Below are 25041 nucleotides of genomic sequence, written 5' to 3'. Positions count from 1 at the left end.
CTCTATTTCCTTTAGAACCATTGGCCCCAATCTCTCATGTCGAGCAATAGAGCTCTCATTAAATGAGCAGCTCTTATCCATGTAACCTGCTCGGAGTGCATTGGTAACAACACTGTCAGTGATTTTATCTCATGAATTCTTCACCCAAATCAAAACCTCTTGCAGGCTAGGCTTCACAAAGTTTCCAAGCTGATTTCTTGTCATTCTATTTTCAATGTAGTCGTTAATTTCCATGTGCAAATGGTCTTTGAATGGCTTATTTATTGCAATATTAAGAGTTTACTGATAGGCAGTCATTCCTGCAGGAATCATTATTTGATCTATCCCCTGGTGTTTGTGTGGGGTAAGAGAGGCCCACAGTGCTGAGTAAAATAGCAGCCACAGCTCTCCTTCTTCCCCCTGGGGACACAAAATACCTAGAGCAGAGTGTCCTGTTCACTTCACTGAGGAGACTTTCCCCTCAATGCCTCAGCTTGCAGCACACACAGGATGGCCGGGACCTGACGGGGGAGCTGATCTTGTTGGTGGGGCTGCCCGCAACTTTCTGGTCACCTCTGGGATAGTAGCTGTCACGATGGGGCAGATGAGAAGGGCTGCTCGTCTTCTTTACCTCTCCACAACGAAATGCATGGGTTGTGCAGATATGCTACATAGCCACACCCATCACTAGGTCTTATTTTCAGGGTAGGGCTTATATTGTGCAAATGCTTAGAAATCCTGCTAGGGCTTATTTTATGGGTAGGTCTTATTTTCGGGGAAACACGGTAATATATTTTAATATTTAGTAAAGTTATTCCATCCTTACCATGCAAGTTTTATAAAAAATTTGTTTAAAATTTGTGCCTGTTTTTCTTTCATTTGGCTGGTATTTTTCCAGACAGTACTCATTACCTAAAGCCTATTAACTTAAGACAGGAACAACCACAGCATCTAGTTTTAGTTACTACTTTTCACAAAGGTATAAATGACCTACAATGTCCATCAATGAGAAAATGGGTAAATCAATTATAGTATGTTCAAATATAAAGAAGTGGAATACTATTTAAAGAATGAAAATGAATAACCTACAGCTATACCTTTAACATGTATGATACACTGCAGAAACAAAGATACTACTAAAGTTTAAAAACATGTAAAACATACTATATATATATACATTTAGAGACATATATGTATGCTTGTGTGTACTACATAAAATACATGAAAGCAATTAATACCAAATTTAGGATATTGGTTTGGAGGTGGGAAAGAGAAAGGAAGTGATCATAATAGGGACACCAATTTTATTAGCAATGTTTTCTGTTTTAGGGTGAGTGGCAAGTGGCAAATACACAGATGCTTAAAATTATTTTCTTCCTTTCCTTTCCTTTCCCTTCCCTTCCCTTCCTTCCTCTCTTTCTTTTTTTTTTTTTTTTTTAGAGATAGAGTCTCTCTATGCTGCCTAGGCTGGCCTTGAACTCTCAGGCTCAGGCACTCCTCCCACCTTGGCCTCCCAAGTGGCTGGGACTACAGGAACATGCTCCCATGCCTTGTTCAAAATACTTACTAATACTTAATTTTGAAGATATAAATAAAGTAGGAAGATTAAGTAAGAATAACCAAGTAGTTGATCCACATGAGAACAGTTCAAAATAATATTGCCACTCAAATAAGCTAGTTGACAAACTAATTTTTAAGTCTAGAAAGAAAAAAGAGAATACTATACAACTATGAAGACTATAAACAGAATCACTGAATACTAAAACACTAATCTTTGGGTACTTATAATTATATAGAACTTATTAATCTGAAGAGGTAAAATGGTTGGAAACAGATGAACAAGCTAGTAATACTGGAGAAGAAAACAAAATGCCCGAAAAACAATGAAACACATCAAGAAGACAGAGGCCAGCTTGAAGGGAGTCCCACTTGCAAAATGTGGAACAATTTGAGATTCAAAATAATAACAACAGCCAGGCGTGATGGCATGTGCCTGGTGTCCCAGCTACTCAGGAAGCTGAAGAAGGAGAATCACTTGATGCCAGGAGTTCAAGGCTGCACGGCAACAGTGAGCTATGATCACACTTGTGAATATCCACTGTACTCGATCGAGCCTGGGCAACATAGCGAGATCCATCTCCATAAAAAATTTTTTAAAAATAATACTAATAGGCCGGGCACGGTGGCTCATGCCTGTAATCCTAGTACTCTGGGAGGCTGAGGCGGGAGGATTGCTCAAGGTCAGGAGTTTGAAACCAGCCTGAGCAAGAGCGAGACCCCGTCTCTACTATAAATAGAAAGAAATTAATTGGCCAACTAATATATATAGAAAAAATTAGCCGGACATGGTGGCACATGCCTGTAGTCCCAACTACTTGGGAGGCTGAGGCAGGATTGCTTGAGCCCAGGAGTTTGAGGTTGCTGTGAGCGAGGCTGATGCCACGGCACTCACTCTAGCCTGGGCAACAAAGTGAGACTCTGTCTCAAAAAAAAAAAAATAGTAGTAACAATAAATGGTAGCTCACTGAATAAAATAATAACCCATGAATCCATACTATAATAAATAAATAAGAATTGGTTAAGGCTAACTCCACCTCAACCAATGATAAAAGTTAATATTACCAATGAGACAAACCAATATTACATGCCCTCTATGTGACCTGCTGAGGACACATCACATCACTGATATTTCCTGCCAAAAATGCATAATCTGAATCTTAGTTATGAGGGAAAAAGTGAGGGACATGCTACAAAATAAAATGGCCTGTACTCTTCCAAGCCATCACTGTCAAGAAAAACAAATAGCTAAGAAAAACAAAGGCTAAGAAATGTTTCCAATTAAAGGAGAACAGAGATAAGACAACTGAATGAAATGTGTGATACAGGACTGGGAAAAAACTGACACAAAGAACATTAGTGGGACAACTGGAGAACTCTGAATATAGTTCTTGGATTAGGTAATAGTATTATACCAATATTAAATTCCTGATTTTAATAACTATCCTATAGTTATGTAAGAAAATGTTCTTGTACTTAGAAATGCTAAAATATTTAAAGCAGAATGATGAGTGCAATTTTCGAAAGGGTCAGAAAAAACAGCATGTTGCTATATACCTATAAAAATAGATACAGAAAGAATAATTATAGATATGGCAAAATGTTAACAATTGGTGAGTCTAGGTGAAGAACATAGGGAGTTCTAAAATTTTTGTAGTATTTGTGTAATTTTGAAATTACTTCAAATTAAAAAAACTTTTGAAGAGACTCATCTCATGTGAATAAAATATATGCACTTCCTTTTACCTGAGACATCCATCTGTCATCTCCTTGAATATCTTCTGCTGCATGTGGGATAGCTGCTGGGTTTGAGTCTCCTTGGCTCATTCTATACCTGGGGAAAAATGTCTACGTCATGTTTCATTTATTAACAGGAATGTTTGTTACCACTTACTTAAACATTACATGTCAGGTTTTAAATAATTTAACTTCCACTGAGGTTTTGCCTAGAAACTAAACAACTAGGGTTTATTTTCAGCAGAGAATTCCAGGACATGACTGTTTTAAGTTCTACAAATACAGCATCACTCAACTTCCACACAGGTTTGAATATCACTTAGGAACAGTGCATTACATTTTAAAAATCTGCTCCAAGTATATATTTTACACTTATATTAGTTTTTTCATGATTATATGTTATTCTAAGTACCAAAAGACACAAGGAATTAGATACTTATAGTACAAGGAAATCTACATTAGAAACTTTTAGACTGTTAGAGTTACATATTAAGAATTACTACAGCAACACTTAGAATCCATTAGCTGCTAAACATCACATGAATAACTGTAGTACAAATTATGGTAAGACTATCCATGGGCCTTGGCACCGTTTTTTGACAAACATTTACTAGGTATTTTTTCTTTTAATCTATTTATTTACTTTTTTTTTTTTGAGTCTCACTCAACAATCTCACTCTGTTACCCAGGCTAGAATGCCATGGCATTAGCCTAGCTCACAGCAACCTCCAACTCCTGGGCTCAAGCAATCCTTCTGCATTAGCCTCCTGAGTAGCTGGGACTACAGGCATGCACCACCATGCCCGGCTAATTTTTTCTATATATTTTTAGTTGGCGAATTAATTTCTTTCTATTTTTAGTAGAGACAGGGTCTTGCTCTTGCTCAGGCTAGCTTCGAACTCCTGATCTTGAGTGATCCACCCACCTCAGCATCCCAGACAGCTAGGATTACAGGCGTGAGCCACCACACCCGGCCTATTTACTTATTTTTAAAGACAGGGTCTTGCTTTGCCACCTGGGCTGGAGTGCATTGGTGCAATCATACCTCACTGCAACCTCAAACTCTTGGGCTCAAGCAATCCTCCTAGCTCAGCCTCCCAAGTAGTCGGGGCTACAGCCATGCATCACCATGCCTGGCTAATTTTTCTATTTTCTATAGAGATAGGGTCTCAATGTATTGCCCAGGTTGGTCTCAAACTCCTAGCCTGAAGTGATCTTCTCACTTTAGCCTCCCAAAGTGCTAGGATTACAAGTGTGAGCCATCATGACCAGCCTGTTTTTATTTTTGACCGGTCTCCACTAAGAACATTTTAATAATGATGAGCCCAAATATGTCATCTGATAGTAGGGAAGAAGGAATAAGTAGGATAGAAGGGAAATTAAAAAATATTAGAAATGTCAATCTTCTAGAAAGACATAAGAAACCAGACAATTTTCAGTCAATTCTGGAGAATACATATTAGAACCATGAGGTATTAAATGCAAAGATTGATAAAAAAAGAGAAAAATCTGGGTTTTTTTGGATCCTCTACATCAGCAATGCTTTTCTTCCCCTTGCCATGCTCAAATATAGCTAAGCTTTCTCTGAAAGAAGACAGTTATATTCATTCAGTAAAGTTTACTGAGTACACAAAACACTACATTGCCAAGGTAGTGGTTTTTTAGAATCACAAAGTATCAAGTCCTAAATATGAAAGCATACTTTCACTCATGAAAAATAAATTGCAGATGCAAACAATATTAACGCTAGTTATGCAAACAAATTGGCTCAGTTCTAAATGACACTAGGTCTAAAAAAAAGTAGGCTGAGGGATGAGCCTATATCTAACTGAAAATATAAATATCCATCCCCTGGGTCGATGGTTCTTTAGATTACTAAAACTTCTAACTATTAGAAAATAGTAGTTTTCTATGAATGACTATATATGCTCTATGTTTCATACAAACCACCTCCAATCCTCACAAAAGCACTGCAAAAGGAAGAAAACAAGCATGAGGAGGCTGGATGTGGTTGGCTCACGCCTGTAATCCTAGCACTCTGGGAGGCCAAGGTGGGCAGATTGCTTGAGGTCAGGAGTTCGAAACCAGCCTGAGCCAGACCCTGTCTCTACTAAAATTAGAAAGAAATTAATTGACCAACTAAAAACATATATACAAAAAATTAGCTGGGCATGGTGGTGCATGCCTGTAGTCCCAGCTACTCGGGAGGCTGAGGCAGTAGGATTGCTTGAGCCCAGGAGACTGAGGTTGCTGTGAGCTAGGCTGATGCCCCGGCACTTACTCTAGCCTGGGCAACAAAGTGAGACTCTGTCTCAAAAACAAAAAACAAGCATCAGGGAATTTAGGTAATTTACACAGTGAAAGACTGAAGGGGATATGAAATTAAGTTTGCCTGACCCCAAATATGTCGCATCTGGCTCACTGATCACAAATCAGTTCGTGCTGACTCCCTAAAGGGAGTCCACTTTACCCAGAAAACATATGCAACATAGAGCTAAAAATATCAATATAAAATACAAGAATCAGGAATAACTAACTGCAAGATGAATTAGTATAGCTCAAACCAGACTATGGTATCTGTTTGAGGTTTCACTGTCTAAAAGAGGGATGGAAAAATTAAACGATGGATGCATAAAGGAAAAAGAAAAGTGGTTTAAGGGGTTAAAACAAATAGTCATATAGAAAGGTTTAAAAATTTGGGGACTTCGCTTTTGTTTATTAACCAATAAGACATTCTATACCTTCTATGTAAAAGTTTCTTTGGGTCTAAGTTCAAACCCAGATTTAAGTCTGGCTATTCAGGTTAAATCTGACATAATGCTTAAATAAAAGTTTTAATTTAAAAAGTACTTTTCCTGCAGATCAAAAGCTCTACTGGCCTTAAGACAGAGAAGGGGCAACCAATCTTTCCCATCAAAATTAGATATCTATATATGTAAAGAAATATAATGACATTTTCTTTCTTTTTTTTTTTTTTTTTGAGACAGAGTCTCGCTTGTTGACCAGGCTAGAGTGAGTGCCGTGGCGTCAGCCTAGCTCACAGCAACCTCAAACTCCTGGGCTCAAGCAATCGTTCTGCCTCAGCCTCCCGAGTAGCTGGGACTACAAGCATGCGCCACCATGCCTGGCTAATTTTATATATATATTAGTTGGCCAATTAATTTCTTTCTCTTTATAGTAGAGACGGGGTCTTGCTCAGGCTGGTTTCGAACTCCTGACCTCGAGCAATCCGCCCGCCTCAGCCTCCCAGAGTGCTAGGATTACAGGCGTGAGCCACCGCGCCCGGCTTAATGACATTTTCTATTCATTAATTGAAAAAGTCTATTTTTTAACTTTATATATGTATGTATGTATGTGACAGCGTCTCATTCCATTGCTTTGAGTGCCATGGCATTAGCCTAGCTCACAGCAACCTCAAACTCCTGGGCTCATGCGGTCCTTCTGCCTCAGCCTCCCGAGTAGCTGGGACTATAGTCACACACTACAATGCCTGGATCTTTTTTCTATTTTTAGTAGAGATTGGGTCTCACTCTTGCTCAGGCTGGTCTAGAACTCCTGAGCTCAAGCAATCCTCCTGCCTTGGCCTCCCAGAGTGCTAGGATTAGAGGCATGAGCCACCATGCCCAGCCAAACAGGACCTTAACTTTCTAAATAGATTTTAAAAACTCAATCATTTCATTAGTTTATTGTCCTATCTAGAGAAACGCTTAACATGTTAGGTATTGCTGAGGCAAAAGTTAACTGACAGAGAGTTAACGGAGAGCACAATTGAAAGCTCCCTACTAAAAAGTAGAAAAATAATCTGTTCTACTCTCACTGTATAATTGAAGTTATTTTTCCCGGGGATTGTTTAAAGAAAAAGGGTGACAAATTGTGAATATGAGGTGCTTTCATAATAATGTATGTTCAAATACATACCATACCTCACCACTTAAAGACAAAATGCAAGCATTTCGACTTCATTTTAGTTCTTGGAATACCACATTCAGATCTTGTTGAAAAACTTAAAGTAGGGGGTGTCTAGAAGAAGGGAGCCAAAATGAGGAGGAATTTGAAAACCTGTCATATTAGAAATAGTTGAAAGAAATGGGTACGTTTATAATCTATAGAAAAACAGGTTGGGGAAAAGGAAGACATAGGACATAAATAGTTGTCTTAAAGCATTCAAAGATTACTAGGAAATAATATTGTTTATTCTGTAATACTCAAAACAGAAGGGACAGTGGATACAATGTACAGTGAGAAAAATTTCTAACAGATGAGTACAAAATGAAATGGCCTGTCTTACAAGGTAGATTTCTCTCAATGGAGATACAAAGAGAGGCTAGGTGAATACCTAAGGGGAAAGCATAAAGTAAACTGAAGCATATGAGTAAAGAAAAGTTGGTTCAGATTAGTGGGGCCCTCCAAACATTTTCAGTATTTTAGAATCTTTTTGAAATGCATCTCAACATACTTATTTGTGTATAAATTAAATATGTGAACTACTGTTAATGTTAAATTATTAGTAAAGCCTATTTTTTCTTTCTAGATTAAAAAATATATGCAAAAAAAGTTCTAAATTTTTGCCTATATGCCAATGGATCATCTTATGCATTCCTGGGGTTACGTATACTCTACTTTTAAGACCAATGGTCTACCTAAATTATAAGATCTCTTTAGATCTATGATTCAATTTATAGACATGGATTTTCAGAGTTCAACAGATAAACAACTGACCTAAAATAATAAATTAATAATTATTAAGAACTTAGTATTTATAATATCTTATGCTAGGACCTTTGTTATTTAAATAAAACTGAAGCTCAGAGAGATCTAAGGAACCTGCTCCATGATATTGGAACTGTAAGTAAGAGAGCTGTGTTTTGAACCTAGGGTGATGTACCTCCAAAGCTTATTGCTCTTGAGCAAATGATGTTACATTCTATATGGAAAAGACTATATGAAACAATGATAAATTCTAATTTACTAAGTTATTTCACTTGTATTTTCTATTACTACTGCCCAAATTTAATGGCATTCTAATATTCTAAGCAAAATACTTCCATCTCAATCCTAAATTTCTCCATGAGTAAATGAAAAAGCCAGACAAACAGAGAAACTGAGTCATCCTTCTTTCTCCTCCATAATGGCAAAGTATCTGAATGAAAATTTGTTTTTTTGTGCCTCAAGAACACTTGGATTCTGTATTATTTTGCCAAATCAAAATCTTACAATACAAAGTAACTTTCATACCTTTACTGATGCTTATAGCTTGATAACATTTTTAAACACCAGAAAAACTGAGCCACAAACCCATAAAATTTCATCTTTAGGAACCAGGCTAGAAATGCACAACCTAGAAGACTATGCATTTATAGGATTCGAATAACTTGGAAGATAAAATAATCTGCTATATTCTTTTTTTTTTTTTTTTGAGACAAGGTCTCATTCTATTGCCATCACTGGGAGTGCAGCCTTGAACTCCTAGGCTCAAGTGGTCCTCCCATCTCAGCCTCCCAAGTACCTGGGACTACAGGAATCAGGCACCAAGCAAGGCTATTTTTCGGGGATGGAGGGGAGATGGGTAGAGACAGAGTCTCACTATGTTGTCCAGGCTGATCTTGAATTCCTGGCTTCAAGCCATTCTCCCACTTTGGCCTCCTAAAGTGCTGGGATTACTGGCATGAGCCATTGCACCCAGCTGTAAACTGTTGTATTCTTTACAAAAAAATAATGAGCTACTCTTACGGCCATATCAAAAATAAAATAAAATTTAAAAATGAAAAGCTATCCAGAGAGGAGCCTGCAGTAGGCCACAAAAATCTGAGTGACTCTGGGTTTCCTGTCTCAAGTAGAGGGCAATAAGGCAACAAAGCCATATTCAGAATGGTGAAGCAGTAACCAAGAAAAAAGAAAAGAAAGTACCAACAGGGAGGGATGTGACTTCTAATCTCCCTGTGTAGCAAGTCATTAACTTCTGAGATCACAAACAGCAGTTAGAAAAACCAAACAGAATGGAGATAAAAGATCTGAAGAACAAAAGTTTTGTTAATTTATCATGAGAGACTATACTCCAGGGAAGCTTTAACTGTCCATTCAAATGAGTTCTCTGGGAAAATGAGGAATAAGAGACTTGCACAATTTTCCTTCATTTTCTATCTTCTCTATTTAACTAGGACTTTGATAACATAACACTCGAATTTCCAGACACTTATACCAGCATAATGTAGTGTATCTAATCAGAAAGCAGTACCAACAACAAGGAATTCTAAATTCTCAAGCTGAGTTAGATTTTTTTTAGTTTACCAGGAAAGGTGGGGGAAAGATGAACTAAGAATTAAAAGATTTAGAATGCTCCCAGTTATACCTAAGACTCTTCACTTTGTTTCAGAGGAGTTAGTAGGGTTATTCTGAAGAGGAAGTCTGGCCTCATCCTGAATGCCCTGCCTCAGTGGGCTGGTGGGGGGCGGGGGTCTCCGGTCTCTGAGTTCCAGCACATCCATAATTTATTATCAAATGCCCAAACCAACAAATTAAAAACACAATGATTTCCTACTCCTCCCCTGCTCCCCCACAAGGAGGCAACCTTTATGTCAGAACAATGTGCCCAGGAGAAAGAGCTACAGGAATATACAAGGCAAAGGCAGGAATATACAGGGCAAAGACAAGCTCCAGTATTTTCTCTTTCCTCTTTCTCCACCCTACCCTTCACCCAACCCCTCACAATTTAAAGCTGTACAAAATGAGATCCTAGGTTGGATCCAGTTGTCTTCCCTTTCTCCGTGGGTAGGCTCAACAAAGAAGCCAAAGCTTCCAGTGGTTAGTTTGCTTAAGGTTTGTACATAAATTATAATAAAGCAATGCTGGCCTGGGAGTTATGGAGATCAGGATAATGAGTCACCATGCAACGGGTAATCAAACCTATAGACCTGAAGGCCCTTGATCTGGTAAACAGACGTGGACCAGGAAAAAAAAAAAACATCCAAAAACCCTATCCACTGACAGGTTTAAGAAGCTGGCTGACCTTGGGCAAATCATCGGCTTCTCTCTGAGCCTAAAATGAGGCGCTAGCTGGACAGCCTTCTAAGAAAGAATCCCTTCTGCATCGTGACAGCCACGGACCTTTTGAATACATCGGAGCAGGCAACGGAGAAGTTTCAAAGGAGTTGAAATTTTTCAAGAAAAGGAAAAGGGAAAACTGCTCGGTGTAAAAAAAAGTAACTGGATCTGGCCTCCGACAAGAGGCAAGGGGAGAGTGAGAAGGGTCAGAGGTTCAACCTCAGGGAAGGAGGGAAAAGGCAACAGCTGAGACCAGAGGCAGGAGGAGTTGCTGCAACTGGAGCTTGCAGGAGCGAACAAGCGGCCAAAGGGAGCCGGGGGTGCAGGGGGCCTACTCGCAGGGTGGGCTGGGCTGTCCCCCGCCGCGCTACTCCTCCTCGGGAAAAGGCGGGGTGGAGGCGCCGGCCAGCGGCTGAGGAAAGTCGACAGGTTTGGGGGCGGGGTGCTAGGGAAAAGGCTCTAAGGGGGATGGCGAGCCGCGCCGGCGGCTGGGGAACCAACGCCGAGCCCGCTGAGAAGACGCGCGCGCGGCACCCCAAGGGCCGGCGGGGGGGAGTGACGGGGGGGAGGGGCCCGGGTGGGTGGGGGAGGGGAGGTCGCGAGCCTCTCACAATAACACCTCGCCGCCCCTCCGACCCCCTCCTCTAAGCCACGGGCCTGCGACCCTAGATGCACTCACTCAAGCAGAGGGTCCGTACGGGCCCCAGGCGGCTGCGGCGTCGGCGGGTGGCGCGTCTGTCGCTCGCTCAGTCCCGGCGGCCCCGCTCCGGCGCGTCCCTCCTCTGGCCCCAGCACCAGCGCCTCCACTTCCGGTTCCCCTGCCACTCAGGCAAATGGCTCCCGGAAGTCCCGCCCCCATCCTGCTGAGCCTTGGCGTGGCCCTTGTCTCCCCACTTTCACTCTCTGCGGGCGCTCAGGGCTCGCGCCCAAGTGCCCTGCCACGCCCCCGCCAGGTTCCCTGCTTTGTTCTCTTCCGTGGCCTCTTTTTGTTTGTAGTCTGAGCTACTTGGGCCTCTGTCTTTCCTCAAGCTGCATCCCTGAATCCTGCGTTCGTGTCACCGCAGTGTAGAGATGGCATTCAGGGCAATGTAGCGTGACCTCACACTGACGCCATTCCCTTTGCACCCAGCCAACCTGGCTTCCTTCTCCACCCATGGAATAAACCAGATCACTGAAAGTGGGAGGGAAGTAGGGCACCAAGGTTAATGAGGCAGCCGCCGACATTTATCTGTGGAATTTCTGTGATAAATGTGCGGATTTGGGGTGACCGCCTCTTAAGGTGATAACATGCGGAGATGACAAGCCCGTTTTTTCTTTAAGGATCCATCCAGTTTAGGGAAAGACATACAATAATGACCTTCAGTCATTATTGAAAAGATTATAGGCTAAATGCTAAATAAATGCAGGATCTGTAAGAGCAGAGAGGAGGGGCAAGAGATGTGCCTGGGCTTTTAGAAGAGGAACGTTTTGTGCAGCAGCGCCCTGAGCTGGCCCTTTAAGGATGGATGGGATTCATCGGACTTGTGCAGGGGAATAGGCTGGGCCTTCCAGGCTGTGAAACTGATAGGGGGAGAGAGGTGATTTGGGTAACAAAACCTGTTAATACTGTAAAGTCCTGGGAGCCGAAAGTTTCAAGATGTATCAAATCATTTTTCAAATCACCTGGGCTGTGAAGTGGTGTTAAATTTGTATTATTTTAGGCATGTACAATCCAAAACAATTTTGTCCTCATATAAAATGATTTTTACTTTGCTAATTTACCTTGGAATTCTCTTGCAGATGTTCACACAATATATGGCATACCCATAGGTGCTCAGTAAATGTTTGTTGTTTCAAGTGTTTTATTGGAAAGAATTCATGTTTGGGGAACTCAAATGATGGCATTAATGAGGCAGCCCAGAGATATATTGGTAACAGAAGAGAGTCAGCTTGAATTATTCTCCAGGAATAAATACATAGAATCCTGCATTTTTCCAATTTTAGTACCCAATACATTTCAATGTAATTACAACTTTAATATTCTGTCTTCCCTGCTCTACTGTAAGCTCTGACAGAGCAGGAAACTTTTTCTGTGGAATTCCAGCCCCTGACAAGTTTCCTGATCCATAATAGACATTTAATTAATACCACTGAATGAAGACAAGGATTGAATTTGTGCCTATGTGGCACCCATGGCCTATCTTTATGCTTTTTTTGTTTCCAACTTTTAAATTAAGAAACATAAAGGAGGTGTGCCCCTAGGCCTAGTTAAACTAGCCTCTGCAAATATTCAAATACATTTATGGCTCATGCAGTTTTTCTTGTTTTAGCCAAATCTCAATGTCACTGAACCCTGATATTTATTAAGAGCTTATCTCTTGAATTTGCTTTAGCTTTCTAAATAATTCATTTTAAAAACATGCATGGACCCAGTGGCTTATGCCTATAATTCCAGCACTTTGGCAAGCCAAGGCGGGAGGATCACTTGAGGCCAGGAATTCAAGACCAGCCTGGGCAACATAGTGAGACTCTGTCTCTACATATACACACAAAAATGCAGGTGGTATAGTGGAAAAGACCTTAAACTAGGCTCAAGATACCCTGGGGTTCTTGCCTGAGGGCTACTGCTCATATAACTTCTTCAAGCCTTTTTTTCTTTCTCTGTGAAATAGAAAGTTTGGACTAGTTGATTGGTAAGATCATTTTTTTAATTTTGAGACAGAATTTTGCTCTCTCACCCCAAGTAGAGTGCAATGGGCTCAGGTGATCTTCCTGCCTCAGCCCCCCACCCCCAGTTGTTGAGACTACAGGTGTGTGCCACCACACCCAGCTAATTTTTTTCTAATTTTGGTAGAGACAGGGTCTCGTTTTTGGTCAGGCTGTTCTCGAACTCCTGACCTCAAGCCTGTGGTCCCCAACCCTGGGGCCATGGACCAGTACTGATCTGTGGCCTATTAGGAACTAGGCCACAGAGGAGGTGAGTGGCAGGTGAGCAAGCAAAGCTTCATCTATATTTACAGCTGCTCCCCATCACATCACTGCCTGAGTTCTGCCTTCTGTCAGATCAGGAGCAGAATTAGATTCTGCATTATGGTGAGTTGTATAATTATTTCATTATATATTACAATATAATCATAATAGAAATAAAATACACAATAAATATAATGTGCTTGAATCATCCTGAAACTAACCTCACCCCCTCTACCCTCAACCCTGGTCCGTGGAAAAATTGTCTTCCGTGAAACCAGTCCCTGGTGCCAGAAAGGTTGGGGACTATTGCCTCAAGCGATCCTCCTGCCTGGGCCTCCCAGAGTGCTAGATTACAGCTATGAGCCACCTTGCCTGGCCTTGCTGAGATCCTTTCTAGCTCTGAACTTCCACCCTCCCCTCAGTTACGTGCATGAACATAATTCTGGTGGCATGCACATCACTCACACACTCTATCTTACTCCTCACTCTTCTTTCACTTCCTGAGCACAACCACTTTTCTCCCCAGACCCCCTTTAGAGTCTGTATTTTCCATATAGACCTATTTGGTGATAAGCAAAAAAACCCCAAACCCATTTTCTGACTATGAAACAAATTGAAAATTATAGGAGAGTTTGCCCTTCAAGTTGTTTTCCATTAATGATGATGAGGTGGGTTTTTTTTTTTTTTTTGGTTTTTTTTTGAGACAGAGTCTCAGTCTGTTGCCCAGGCTAGAGTGCCATGGCATCAGCCTAGCTCACAGCAACCTCAAACTCCTGGGCTCAAGCAATCCTTCTGCCTTTAGCCTCCCAAGTAGCTGGGACTACAGGCATGTGCCACCATGCCCGGCTAATTTTTTCCATATATTTTTAGTTGGCCAATTAATTTCTTTCTTTTTTTAGTGGAGACAGGGTCTCGCTCTTGCTCAGCTTGGTTTTGAACTCCTAACTTTGAGCAATCTGCCTGCCTTGGCCTCCCAGAGAGCTAGGATTACAGGCGTGAGCCACCGCACCCGGCCATGAAGATGAGTTTTATGGTTTCCATTATAACTAAATGCCAACTGTCTTAGTCTATTTTCTGTTGCTTAGAATACCTGAAACTGGGTAATTTATAAAGAAAAAGAATTTATATCTTACAGTTATGGAGGCTGGGAAGTCCAAGATCAAGGGACTATGTCTGGTGAGGGCCTTCTTGCTGGTGGAGACACTTTGTGCTATCCCAAGTCCATGAGGGCATCACATGGTAAGGGGACTGTGAGTGCTAATGCGTTAGCTCAGGTCTCTCTCCCCCCCACCTTTTTTATTTCCTTTGAGACAGTCTCACTCTGTTGCCCAGGCTGGAGAGCAATGGCCCAATGATAGGTCACTATAACCTCAAATTCCTGGGCTCAAACAATCCTCCTGCCTCAGCCTCCCAAGTAGGACTACAGGTGCCACGGCTGACTAATTTTTAATTTTCTGTAGAGATGGGTGTCTCACTATGTTGCCCAGGCTGGTCTTAAACTCCTGGCCTCAAGAGACCCTCCTGACTTGGCCTCCCAAAGTGCTGGGATTATAGGCATGAGGCATTGTGCCAGGCCTGAACTGAATCTTAATGAGTAGAATTATCAGGTGGAAGATGGGAATAGTAAAGGAGAGAAGTAGGGATGAGGACTGGGTACACAATCAAAGGCATAAAGCAGTAGAGACAGCAGGAACAAAATCTTCCTTGTTTAAGATCTTTCAGGCCGGGTGTGGTGGCTCACACCTGTATCCTAACACTCTGGAAGGCCGAGGCAGACAGATTGTTTGAGCTCAGGAGTTCAAGACCAGGCCAGGCGAGGTGGCTCACGCCTATAATCCTAGCACTTTGGGAGGCCGAGTGGGGCGGATTGCTTGAGGTCAGGAGTTCAAAACCAGCCTGAGCAAGAGCAAGATTCCGTCTCTACTATAAATAGAAAGAAATTAATTGGCCAACTAATATATATATAGAAAAATTAGCCAGGCATGGTGGCACATGCCTGTAGTCCCAGGTACTTGGGAGGCTGAGGCAGGAGGATTGCTTGAGCCCAGGAGATTGAGGTTGCTGTGAGCTAGGCTGACGCCACAGCACTCACTCTAGCCTGGGCAACAAAGTGAGACTGTCTCAAAACAAAAAGGAGTTCGAGACCAGCCTGAGCAAGAGCGAGGCCCTGTCTCTACTAACAATAGAAAGAAATTAGCTGGACAGCTAAAAATATATATAGAAAAAATTAGCCAGGTATGGTGGCGCATGCCTGTAGTCCGGGCTACTCAGGAGGCTGAGGGAGTAGGATTGCTTGAGCCCAGGAGTTTGAGGTTGCTGTGAGCTAGGCTGATGCCACGGCACTCACACTCACACTAGCATGGGCAACAGAGTAAGACTCTGTCTCAAAAAATAAATAAAATCGGCCGGGCGTGGTGGCTCACGCCTGTAATCCTAGCACTTTGGGAGGCCGAGGCGGGCGGATTGCTCAAGGTCAGGAGTTCGAAACCAGCCTGAGCGAGACCCCGTCTCTACCAAAAAATAGAAATAAATTAATTGACCAACTAAAAATATATATACAAAAAATTAGCCGGGCATGGTGGCGCATGCCTGTAGTCCCAGCTACTTGGGAGGCTGAGGCAGTAGGATCGCTGAGCCCTGGAGATTGAGGTTGCTGTGAGCCAGGCTGATGCCACGGCACTCACTCTAGCCTGGGCAACAAAGTGAGACTCTGTCTCAAAAAAAAAAAATAAATAAATAAATAAATAAGATCTTTCAGAGCCAAAATATTATGGTAATGAGCTCATCTTAGCTCTATGTCTCTTGCCAGATTAGGATCATGCTCGATGCAGCTTTGTATTCTTCACATTGTCTAACGTAACACATGAATTTTGTGTGCAATAAGTGTTGTCAAACTGATAAATAATAATTTCTCAATTACATGGAACCTCTCTGCTATCAGAGAATCACCTTGGATAAGCATGAGCTGGACCTGGGGCCACACAAGCATAGCCTCACCCTTACGCTAGTGGATGAATTAGAATTACATCAAATCAAGCTGGGTGTGGTGGCTCACGCCTGTAATCCTAAAACTCTGGGAGGCTGAGGCAGGTGGATCACTCAAAGTCAGAAGTTCGAAACCAGGCTGAATAAGAGTGAGATCCCCATCTCTACTAAAAATGGAAAGAAATTAATTGGCCAACTAAAAATATACAGAAAAAATTAGCCGGGCATGGTGGCACATGCCTGTAGTCCCAGCTACTCGGGAGGCTGAGGCAGAAGGATCGTTTGAGCCCAGGAGTTTGAGGTTGCTGTGAGCTAGGCTGACGCCACGGCACTCACTCTAGCCTGGGCAACAGAGTGAGACTCTGTCTCAAAAAAAACAAAACAAAACAAGAATTGCATCAAATCACAGATGGTCCCATTGCCACTATTCTAGCTACCAATACTACTGTTGTTGCCAAAACGCGTGTGCGCGCACACACACACAATTAGAACTTTGAAATTTTAAATTAGTGTTTATACTAAAAAGATTCTTTGGTCCAGCTGTCTCATTTTATAGGCAAGCACTGTAGGTAAGTGAGGTCCAACTTTTTGGCCCCTCCCTGCAGACTCCTTGATTCAACAACAATCTAATAGTAAAGAGAACATGAAATCATATGAAACAACGAAAAAGCAATTAGGCAGCATATAGTATGACCCTGACGGAAGGGAAAAAACACACATAGAAAGAAAGTGACAGGACTAAATACCAGACACAGTCCTGTGGACTTTCATATAATGTTTATTTTTCCTCAACACACACACATCATCATCATCATCATCATTACCTTCATTTTACAGATAAAACTAAGCTGAAAGAAGATAACTTGCCAAAAATCACACAGCAAGGGGTGGAGCTGGAATTCAGAGCCAATTCTGTCTGAATCCAGAACTTACATTATTTAAAGTTCAAACCACTGAAGTGGAATCTGCATGGCCTCTGTGTGGGATGAGAAGAAGCTTTCAGAAGTACTAAAAAATACAATAGAGTGGGATCAAAGTATGCAGGGCTTTGCAAAGAGGAAAGTGAGTTACTTAAGTAGGCAATAGGAAGCCTCTGTAGGTTCTTAAGGAGAAGCAGTGATATTGTTATCAAAGAACTTTAAATCAAAGAACTTTAAAGTTGGATGGAATCTCAGGTTAGAAGGCCTATAGAAATCTATTTATGGCATCACTTACAGATATTTATTCAAATTCTGCTTTAAATAATCACCTGACAGAGAACTTACTTCTTCCACGGCTGTACATCCCATTATCAGCTAGCCCTAGTTGTTGAGAGGCTTTTGGTGAGTATGCTATAAATTTCTTTTAGCCAAAGAACAAATCAGCTCAGGACCAAGGTCAGAGATCTGCAGCCTACTTTTGGACATCTTCTAGGTTAGCACAAAGCCTCGAATCTGTAACTTTTCGCCCACTCATTCTTTCACAAACACTGAGTGCTTCCATGTGCAGTCACTTTCTGTCTTGAATGTCCTTTTCCTCCTTTACCTTCCATACAAAGATCCCTGTTTATATTCTTGTAGGGAAAGGTAACGACATGAGACATAATATTAAGTATGTAGTATGTTAAAAGATAAGTACTATAGAAATAAAAGATAACTGTATAGCTGTACGGAATGCTGGGAGTGGTGGGGTGGTGGAGGTGGTATGAGTGACATTTTAAATAGGGTGCTCAGGGGAGCCCTCAGAGAAGGTAACATTGAGATAAGACTTGAAAGAAGTGAGGGAGTCCTCTGTGCAGGTGTCTGGCGCAAGAACATTCCAAAGGCCCTGAGGGCGAAGCAGGCCTGGCATATTCCAAGAGCAGCAAGGACAGCCTTGGCTGCTATGGAGTGAGTAACTGGGGGAGTGGTGAGAAATGGGAAGCGCTGTTACTCTGAGGACAATGGAGAAGTAGGGTTTTGAGCAGAGGAATGATCTGACCTTAATTTTAATTAAGTAATTAATTAATTTTTGAGACAGAGTCTCGCTTTGTTGCCCAGGCTAGAGTGAGTGCCATGGCATCAGCCTAGCTCACAGCAACCTCAAACTCCTGGGCTCAAGCGATCCTACTGCCTCAGCCTCCCCAGTGGCTGGGACTACAGGCATGCGTCACCATGCCTGGCTAATTTTTTCTATATATATTAGTTGGCCAATTAATTTCTTTCTATTTATAGTAGAGATGGGGTCTCACTCTTGCTCAGGCTGGTTTCAAACTCCTGACCTCGAGCAATCCACCCGCCTCGGCCTCCCAGAAAGCTAAGATTACAGGCGTGAGCCACCACACCCGGCCTGACCTTAATTTTTAAAAGATTCCTCAGGCTCTGAGCTAAGAATTGACCATAGGGGAAGGGCGGAAGCAGAGAGACCAGTCAGGGGGTTATATTGCAGTGGTCCAGGTAAGACACGATGGGGGCTCAGAACAGGCTGGTAGCAATTTGAGGTTGTGTTTTGTTGCAACACAAATTTCCCCTGCATCAATTCAAGTCCAATGCTTTCTATAAAGTGTTTTTTCATGTGGAACTTTAACCACCACCACTCACCCCTTCTTTCAGATTTATTCCTTCTCCCCTGACCCTGAAGGAGACATAACCCAGCTTCCCTTCCCAAGACACACAGTCCTTTCCACTTTACGGGTTTGACTGCAAAACCATTAAAGGAAAACTGACAAGAGATCACAAAACTAACGCGGGTGAGGAAGTTACACAGGTTCACTTCATAGTTTGTATAATAGCAGTGCCTGGTCTATAGTTTCTGACTACCTCTAAGATGGTCTTGGGCACCTCACAGCCTTTTGTGTTTGGTTTTGATCCTTGAAATCTTGAGAGTGGATCTCCCTACCACCCACCTCTGCCTCCTCATCCCTGCCTGTGTCACAGCTTACAGAATTCTCCCCCTGCCACACACATACTTTTCCCTTTAAGGGGTGCTGTAGTTTGAATATGTCCTCCAAAATTCATGTGTTAGAAACTTAATTGTCATTGTAACAGTATTAGGAGGCGGAACCTTCATGAGGTAAATAAGTAGTGAGGATGGAGTCTTTATGAATGGATTGATGCCATTGTCTCAGGGAGTGGGTTCATTATTAGCAGTGGGCTCCTGATTTAAGGAACGCTCTCTTGGTCTCACATGCTTGCCTCTGCATCCCACCCTTCTGCTGTGCAATGTCCCTCATCAGGTGCCAGCGCCATGCTCTTGGACTTCCCAGCCTCCAGGACTATGAGAAATAAATTTCTTTTCTTTATAAATTACCCAGTCTGTGGTATTCTGTTACAGGAGCAGAAGATGGGCTAAGATAAGGTCTACTTGATTTCAGGTTCAAACTAAACCGTTTACCTCTAACTGAACAATATCATAAATGTTTGAAATCCACTTTTGGTCCCCTCCTCATATTTCCTTGTCTGAGCTTAGGCCATAAAAAGGCTCTTTCTCTCTCCTTCTCTCTAAGTCCCCAAGTGCTCCGGTGCCAGGTACTTGGACTATGATCACTGTGTCCTCTCTCCAGTACAACTTTCTGTGGCCCCTTAGCTCCATTTCTACATTGTAATGACTTGCTTTCTTTTTCTCTTAAAGTCAAGTTTCCTAATGGTGGCTTTTAGTTCTGTCCTCCCTTTTGGGTCCCAAACTACCTCTCTCCAGCTTCATCTCCCACTCCCCCAGTCCACACCCCATCTGCTCTGACCCCTCCGTCTACCTGACATTCCTCAGGTAGACCCCACAGGATCATTTTTGCAGGTCTTTGCTCTGGCTGTCCTCTGCCTTGAATGTCCTTTTTTCCTCCTTTACCGATGGAAACTCTACCTACCCTTGGAGCTTTCTCATAGCCCTTCCTCTGTGAAGCTTTCCCTGCTTCCCCAGAGCTCACTACCCCTACCTCTTCCACTTGGCTTTTCTGGCAGTGTCACCTGCTAAGAATCCGTTTCTTCATGAAAGAAGTTCTACTATGTAGGTAAGGACCTGACTCTCAGCAAGGAGTCATATTGGAAAGCAATTTGCTAAAATATAATTTACAAGTATAGGAGGCAGGTAATTACAGTAGACAGAATATATCATTTAGAGTTAGGAGACCTGGATTTGGATCTCAGCTCAAATTTATTTCTTCCTTCCTTCCTCCTTTATTTCTCAAAAGGAAGTTGGCAAAGTAAGCATCAGCCAGGTAATGCAGAGTCTTGCAGTCCAGGGTAAATGCCAAGGGAAAGAAGTAAAGTGTTTTATTTTTATTTTCCCCTCTGGCCTAAGAGAGGAGAAGGGAAAAGGGTTTAAAGAAGCGGAGTAAGAAGATCCAATTTCGGTTTTGTTGTTTATTTGGTTTCTGTTTTGTAGTAAAATGTACATAACATAAAATTTACCATTTTAACCATTTTTAGGTATAAAGTTCAGTGGCATTAAGTATTAATATAATTACATTGTTGTGCAATCAGTCAACACCACCATCTCTGGAACTTTTACATCTTTCCAAACTGTAAGTTTGTACCCATTAAACACTAACTCCCCATTCCCCACTTCCCCGTACCCCTGGCAACCACCATTCTATTTTCTGTCACTTTCTGGAATTTGACTACTCCAGGTACCTCATATAAGTGAAATCATATAGTATCTGTCCTTTCGTATCTGGTGTACTTCACCCAGCATAGTGTCTTCAAGGTTCATCCATATTGTACCATGTGTCAGAATATCCTTCCTTTTTTTAAAATGTATTTTTATAAAAATATGGAATGCTTCATGAATTTGCATGTCATCCTTCCTCAGGGGCCATGCTAATCTTCTCTGTATCATTCTAATTTTTTAGTATATGTGCTGCTGAAGTGAGCACAGAATATCCTTCTTTTTAAGGTTGAATTAATACTCGATTGTATGTATATATAACATTTTTTTTTTTTGAGACAGTCTTGCTTTGTTGCCCAGGCTAGAGTGAGTGCCCTGGCGTCAGCCTAGCTCACAGCAACCTCAAACTCCTGAGCTCAAGCAATCCTTCTGCCTCAGCCTCCCAAAGTAGCTGGGACTACAGGCATGTGCCACCATGCCCGGCTAATTTTTTCTATATATATATTAGTTGGCCAATTAATTTCTTTCTATTTATAGTAGAGACGGGGGTCTCGCTCTTGCTCAGGCTGGTTTCGAACTCCTGACCTCAAGCAATCTGCCCGCCTTGGCCTCCCAGAGTGCTAGGATTACAAGCGTGAGCCACCGCGCCTGGCCTATATATAACATTTTGTTTATTCATCTGCTGATGGACATTTGGGTTGTTTCCACCTTTTGGCTATTACATGTGAATAATGCTGATACAATAGTCCTGATACAATAGGCTTAGAGGAGATCCTGAGATTCTGTATGCCCAACAGGCTACCAGGTGATACCCTGGCTGTTGGAACTTGGATCATACTCTGAGTAGACAAACCTTGGGACTATGCTTAGTCTCTATGGTATTAGCCTTGCTCCAAGGGTGAGTCCTTTAAGCTGGAGTATACCACTCCGGCTGTTGTTATTAATATATGAGGTTTCTGGATTAGCTCTTAAGTTTTCCTCACTGAAACTATAGGCCTTACCTGAGCCTTATCATTGGCTTGAGTGACAACCTATACAATTCTTGCCAGGCTGCTCTTTCTGGAGGTTGGGCCCCATCTCTGCTCTTCCCTGCTAGGTTCAATTTCAAACCAACTGCTTGATTATTATTTAATAACATTGCCACCGTGTGGTGGTGCCTGCTGCTGGGTCTAACGCCCGAGACAGTGCCTCTTGGATTTCAGTGTTGACCCAGATGGAGACAGAGTTTGCCATGCCTTCATTGACATTGAACTAAATGACTGCTGCCCCACACAGGCAGCAGTGTAGTCTCCCTAACCCTGATCTCACTTGTTTCTGGCAAGAAATGAAGTAGGGGCTTGTAGGTAAGATCTCATGGGAACGAGACTAGAAGTAGAAAAGTTCTGGGTTAAGATGGCAAACTGATCACACATCTAATTTCATTCCCCTCAAAGCACCAATATAACTATAGTAAAGGATTTTTTTTTTTTTTTGAGACAGAGTCTCGCTTTGTTGCCCAGGCTAGAGTGAGTGCCATGGCGTCAGCCTAGCTCACAGCAACCTCAAACTCCTGGGCTCAAGCAATCCTCCTGCCTCAGCCACCCAAGTAGCTGGGACTACAGGCATGCACCACCATGCCCGGCTAATTTTTTCTATATATATTAGTTGGCCAATTAATTTATTTCTATTTATAGTAGGGACGGGGTCTCGCTCTTTCTCAGGCTGGTTTTGAACTCCTAACCTGGAGCAATCCGCCCCCGCCTCGGCCTCCCAGAGTGCTAGGATTACAGGGGTGAGCCACCGTGCCTGGCCAAGGATTTTTTTTTAAAGGAAAAAACCCACTAGGATGAGAAAAACAGTAGATAATAACCAAAGGGTTATTGATTTGACAGAACCGAGAAAGGTAGACCCCAAACTGGCAGTGGGGAAATCGGATAATCAACCTGAATTATATGACACTATCTTCAGAAGGTGTAGGGTGTGGCAGCACTAACGTCCTCTGGAACTGGGTGTGGAACAGAAGGTAGGTTTGGGACTAAAAAAAGAGGATTATGGGAAAGCTAAGTGAGAAAGAGACAGATGTCCCACTTCATGCCCTTGTTTGACTGCCTATCCCTTGTGCCAAGACAAGATTCCGGTTATATTCTCTGGAGAAGGTAAAATACGAAGTTCTGCACAGAGGGCTGGCAGGCCCAGTAAAACAGGATTAAGTGACTATTCGTATACTAAATGCTGAATGCACCAACCCCCTAACCCTTTTTCTCACTTGTTTCTCAGAACACACACCTTTACCGTCCAGGCAGGAGATTGAAAGAAATTTCTCTGGAGAATCTTGTTTCCCAAAAAATGACCCATTCGAATCACCCCTATGGTGAAGTTCAAGGTCAATAAACCCCATGGATGTGCTTGGAGATTTCAATTAACTGTTTAGTTCCCCACTCTTGATCAAGAATAGATAGCCAACATTATCAGATATCTGAGAAAAGCCTCTAATATTGAAGATAGAGAATAAAGCAAGCAAACGAACAAAACTTCTTTCCATAATTTTTTCATGGAAAAATGTGAATTTTATGGTATCATATCTCAAAAAAAAAAAAAAAGCATATGGAGAGCCGGGTGTGGTGGCTTATGCCTGTAATCCTAGCACTCTGGGAAGCTGAGGTGGGCAGATTGCTCGAGGTCAGGAGTTCAAAACTAGCCTGAGCAAGAGCGAGACCCTGTCTCTAATACAAATAGAAATAAATTAATTGGCCAACTAATATATATAGAAAAAATTTCAGGCGTAAACAGTGTGATAAAATGTAAGAAAAGCAAGACCTTCTGGAGGTAGGCAAGGGGATAGGAAAAGGAAGAAGCAAATAAATTTAGCAAAGTTCCATTTTGAGTTAGATAGTGAGTTCATTGCATCATTAAATAGGTAAATAGTAAATAATAAACAGGGCCATACATAGACCAATGTTATTAGCATATATGTACCAAAGATACGTATGAGTTAGGATTATGATCAAATTGTATGCACTTCCTATTTCCACCATCAGGGTGGAAAAGGGGCCTTCTAGCTTTCCCAGAAATTGTAATCAAAAAGTTCAAAGACTACACAACTGTCCATCAATGGATGAATGGGTAAACAAAATATGGAATAGATGTTACAATGGAACATTATTTAGCTATAAAAGGAATGCTATTCTAACACATGCTACAATGTGAATGAACCTTAAAGACATGCCAGGGTGAAATAAGCCAGACACTAAAGGACAAATATTGTATGATTCTGTTTATATGAGGTACCTGGAGTAGTCAAATTCATGGAGATAGAAAGGAGAATGGTGGTTGCCTAGGAATAAGGGAAGAAGGAGAAAGGGGAGTTAGTGTTTAATGGGTACAGAGTTTGAGTTTGGGAAGATGAAAAAATTTGCAGAGATGGATGGTCATGATGGCTGCACAATATGAATATACTTAATGCTACAGAACTGTACACTTAAAAATGGTTAAAATGTTATATTTTATGTTATATATATTTTACCACAATAATAAAAAGAGTGAGACAAGGACTGAAGAAATGTTCAGATATGTTTGCTCTTCTCCAAGAGGAGTCAGAGTGAACTGGTGCATGGGAATTAAGACCAGGCCTACTTGAGTTCTTTCACCCCATCATCAAGTGTGCAGGGGCGGCCCATGCACTAAGCTAAGACCACGTATCCTTCAGGCCTTCTGTCCACATCGTCAGGGATGGAAGAGTGGGTCCCCACCCTCATGCTAATGCCAGGCTTCCTGAGAAATCTCAACTTCTTTTTTTTTTTTTTTTTTAATTACTGCACAGAAGAGCTGCATCAACTTCTTTTTTTTTTTTTTTTTTTTTTTTTTTTTTTTTTTTTGAGACAGAGTCTTGCTTTGTTGTCCAGGCTAGAGTGAGTGCCATGGCGTCAGCCTAGCTCACAGCAACCTCAAACTCCTGGGCTCAAGCAATCCTGCTGCCTCAGCCTCCCGAGTAGCTGGGACTACAGGCATGCGCCACCATGCCCGGCTAATTTTTTCTATATATATTAGTTGGCCAATTAATTTTCTTTCTATTTATAGTAGAGACGGGGTCTCGCTCTTGCTCAGGCTGGTTTTGAACTCCTGACCTCGAGCAATCCGCCCGCCTCGGCCTCCCAGAGTGCTAGAATTACAGGCGTGAGCCACCACGCCCTCAACTTCTTAAATAGGTATCAAAGTAGAGTCTCTATGGGGTGTAAAGTTGCTCCTCCCCCAGCA

General features: G+C 42.0%; 1 protein-coding gene and 1 non-coding gene across 5 annotated transcripts in view; both read right to left on the bottom strand.

Moving 5' to 3' along the window:
• PAFAH1B2 (platelet activating factor acetylhydrolase 1b catalytic subunit 2) overlaps positions 1 to 25041 on the bottom strand; it is a 67492-nt gene that overhangs the window by 14868 nt on the left and 27583 nt on the right. For 2 of the 4 annotated variants that reach the window (XM_012773676.3, XM_076002531.1), the window contains exons 1-2: positions 10994 to 11147; positions 3283 to 3370 (exon numbers count right to left, since the gene is read on the bottom strand). In XM_012773676.3, coding sequence (XP_012629130.1) covers positions 3283 to 3363 — 81 coding nt within the window. In that variant the 5' untranslated portion in view covers positions 3364 to 3370; positions 10994 to 11147. Of the gene's footprint in view, positions 1 to 3282; positions 3371 to 10279; positions 10492 to 10993; positions 11148 to 25041 lie in introns of those variants that run through there. The other 2 variants (XM_012773675.2, XM_012773674.3) reach the window with 2 other exon arrangements.
• LOC142870735 (U6 spliceosomal RNA) lies at positions 20968 to 21076 on the bottom strand. The gene has a single exon (XR_012919080.1). It is a non-coding gene; the product is annotated as a U6 spliceosomal RNA (small nuclear RNA).

The sequence above is a fragment of the Microcebus murinus genome, chromosome 4, assembly GCF_040939455.1.
Source record: "Microcebus murinus isolate Inina chromosome 4, M.murinus_Inina_mat1.0, whole genome shotgun sequence".
In the NCBI taxonomy this organism is placed as follows: domain Eukaryota; kingdom Metazoa; phylum Chordata; class Mammalia; order Primates; family Cheirogaleidae; genus Microcebus; species Microcebus murinus.
Note: the sequence above shows the minus strand (reverse complement) of the source record. Positions and strands in the feature narration are given on the sequence as shown.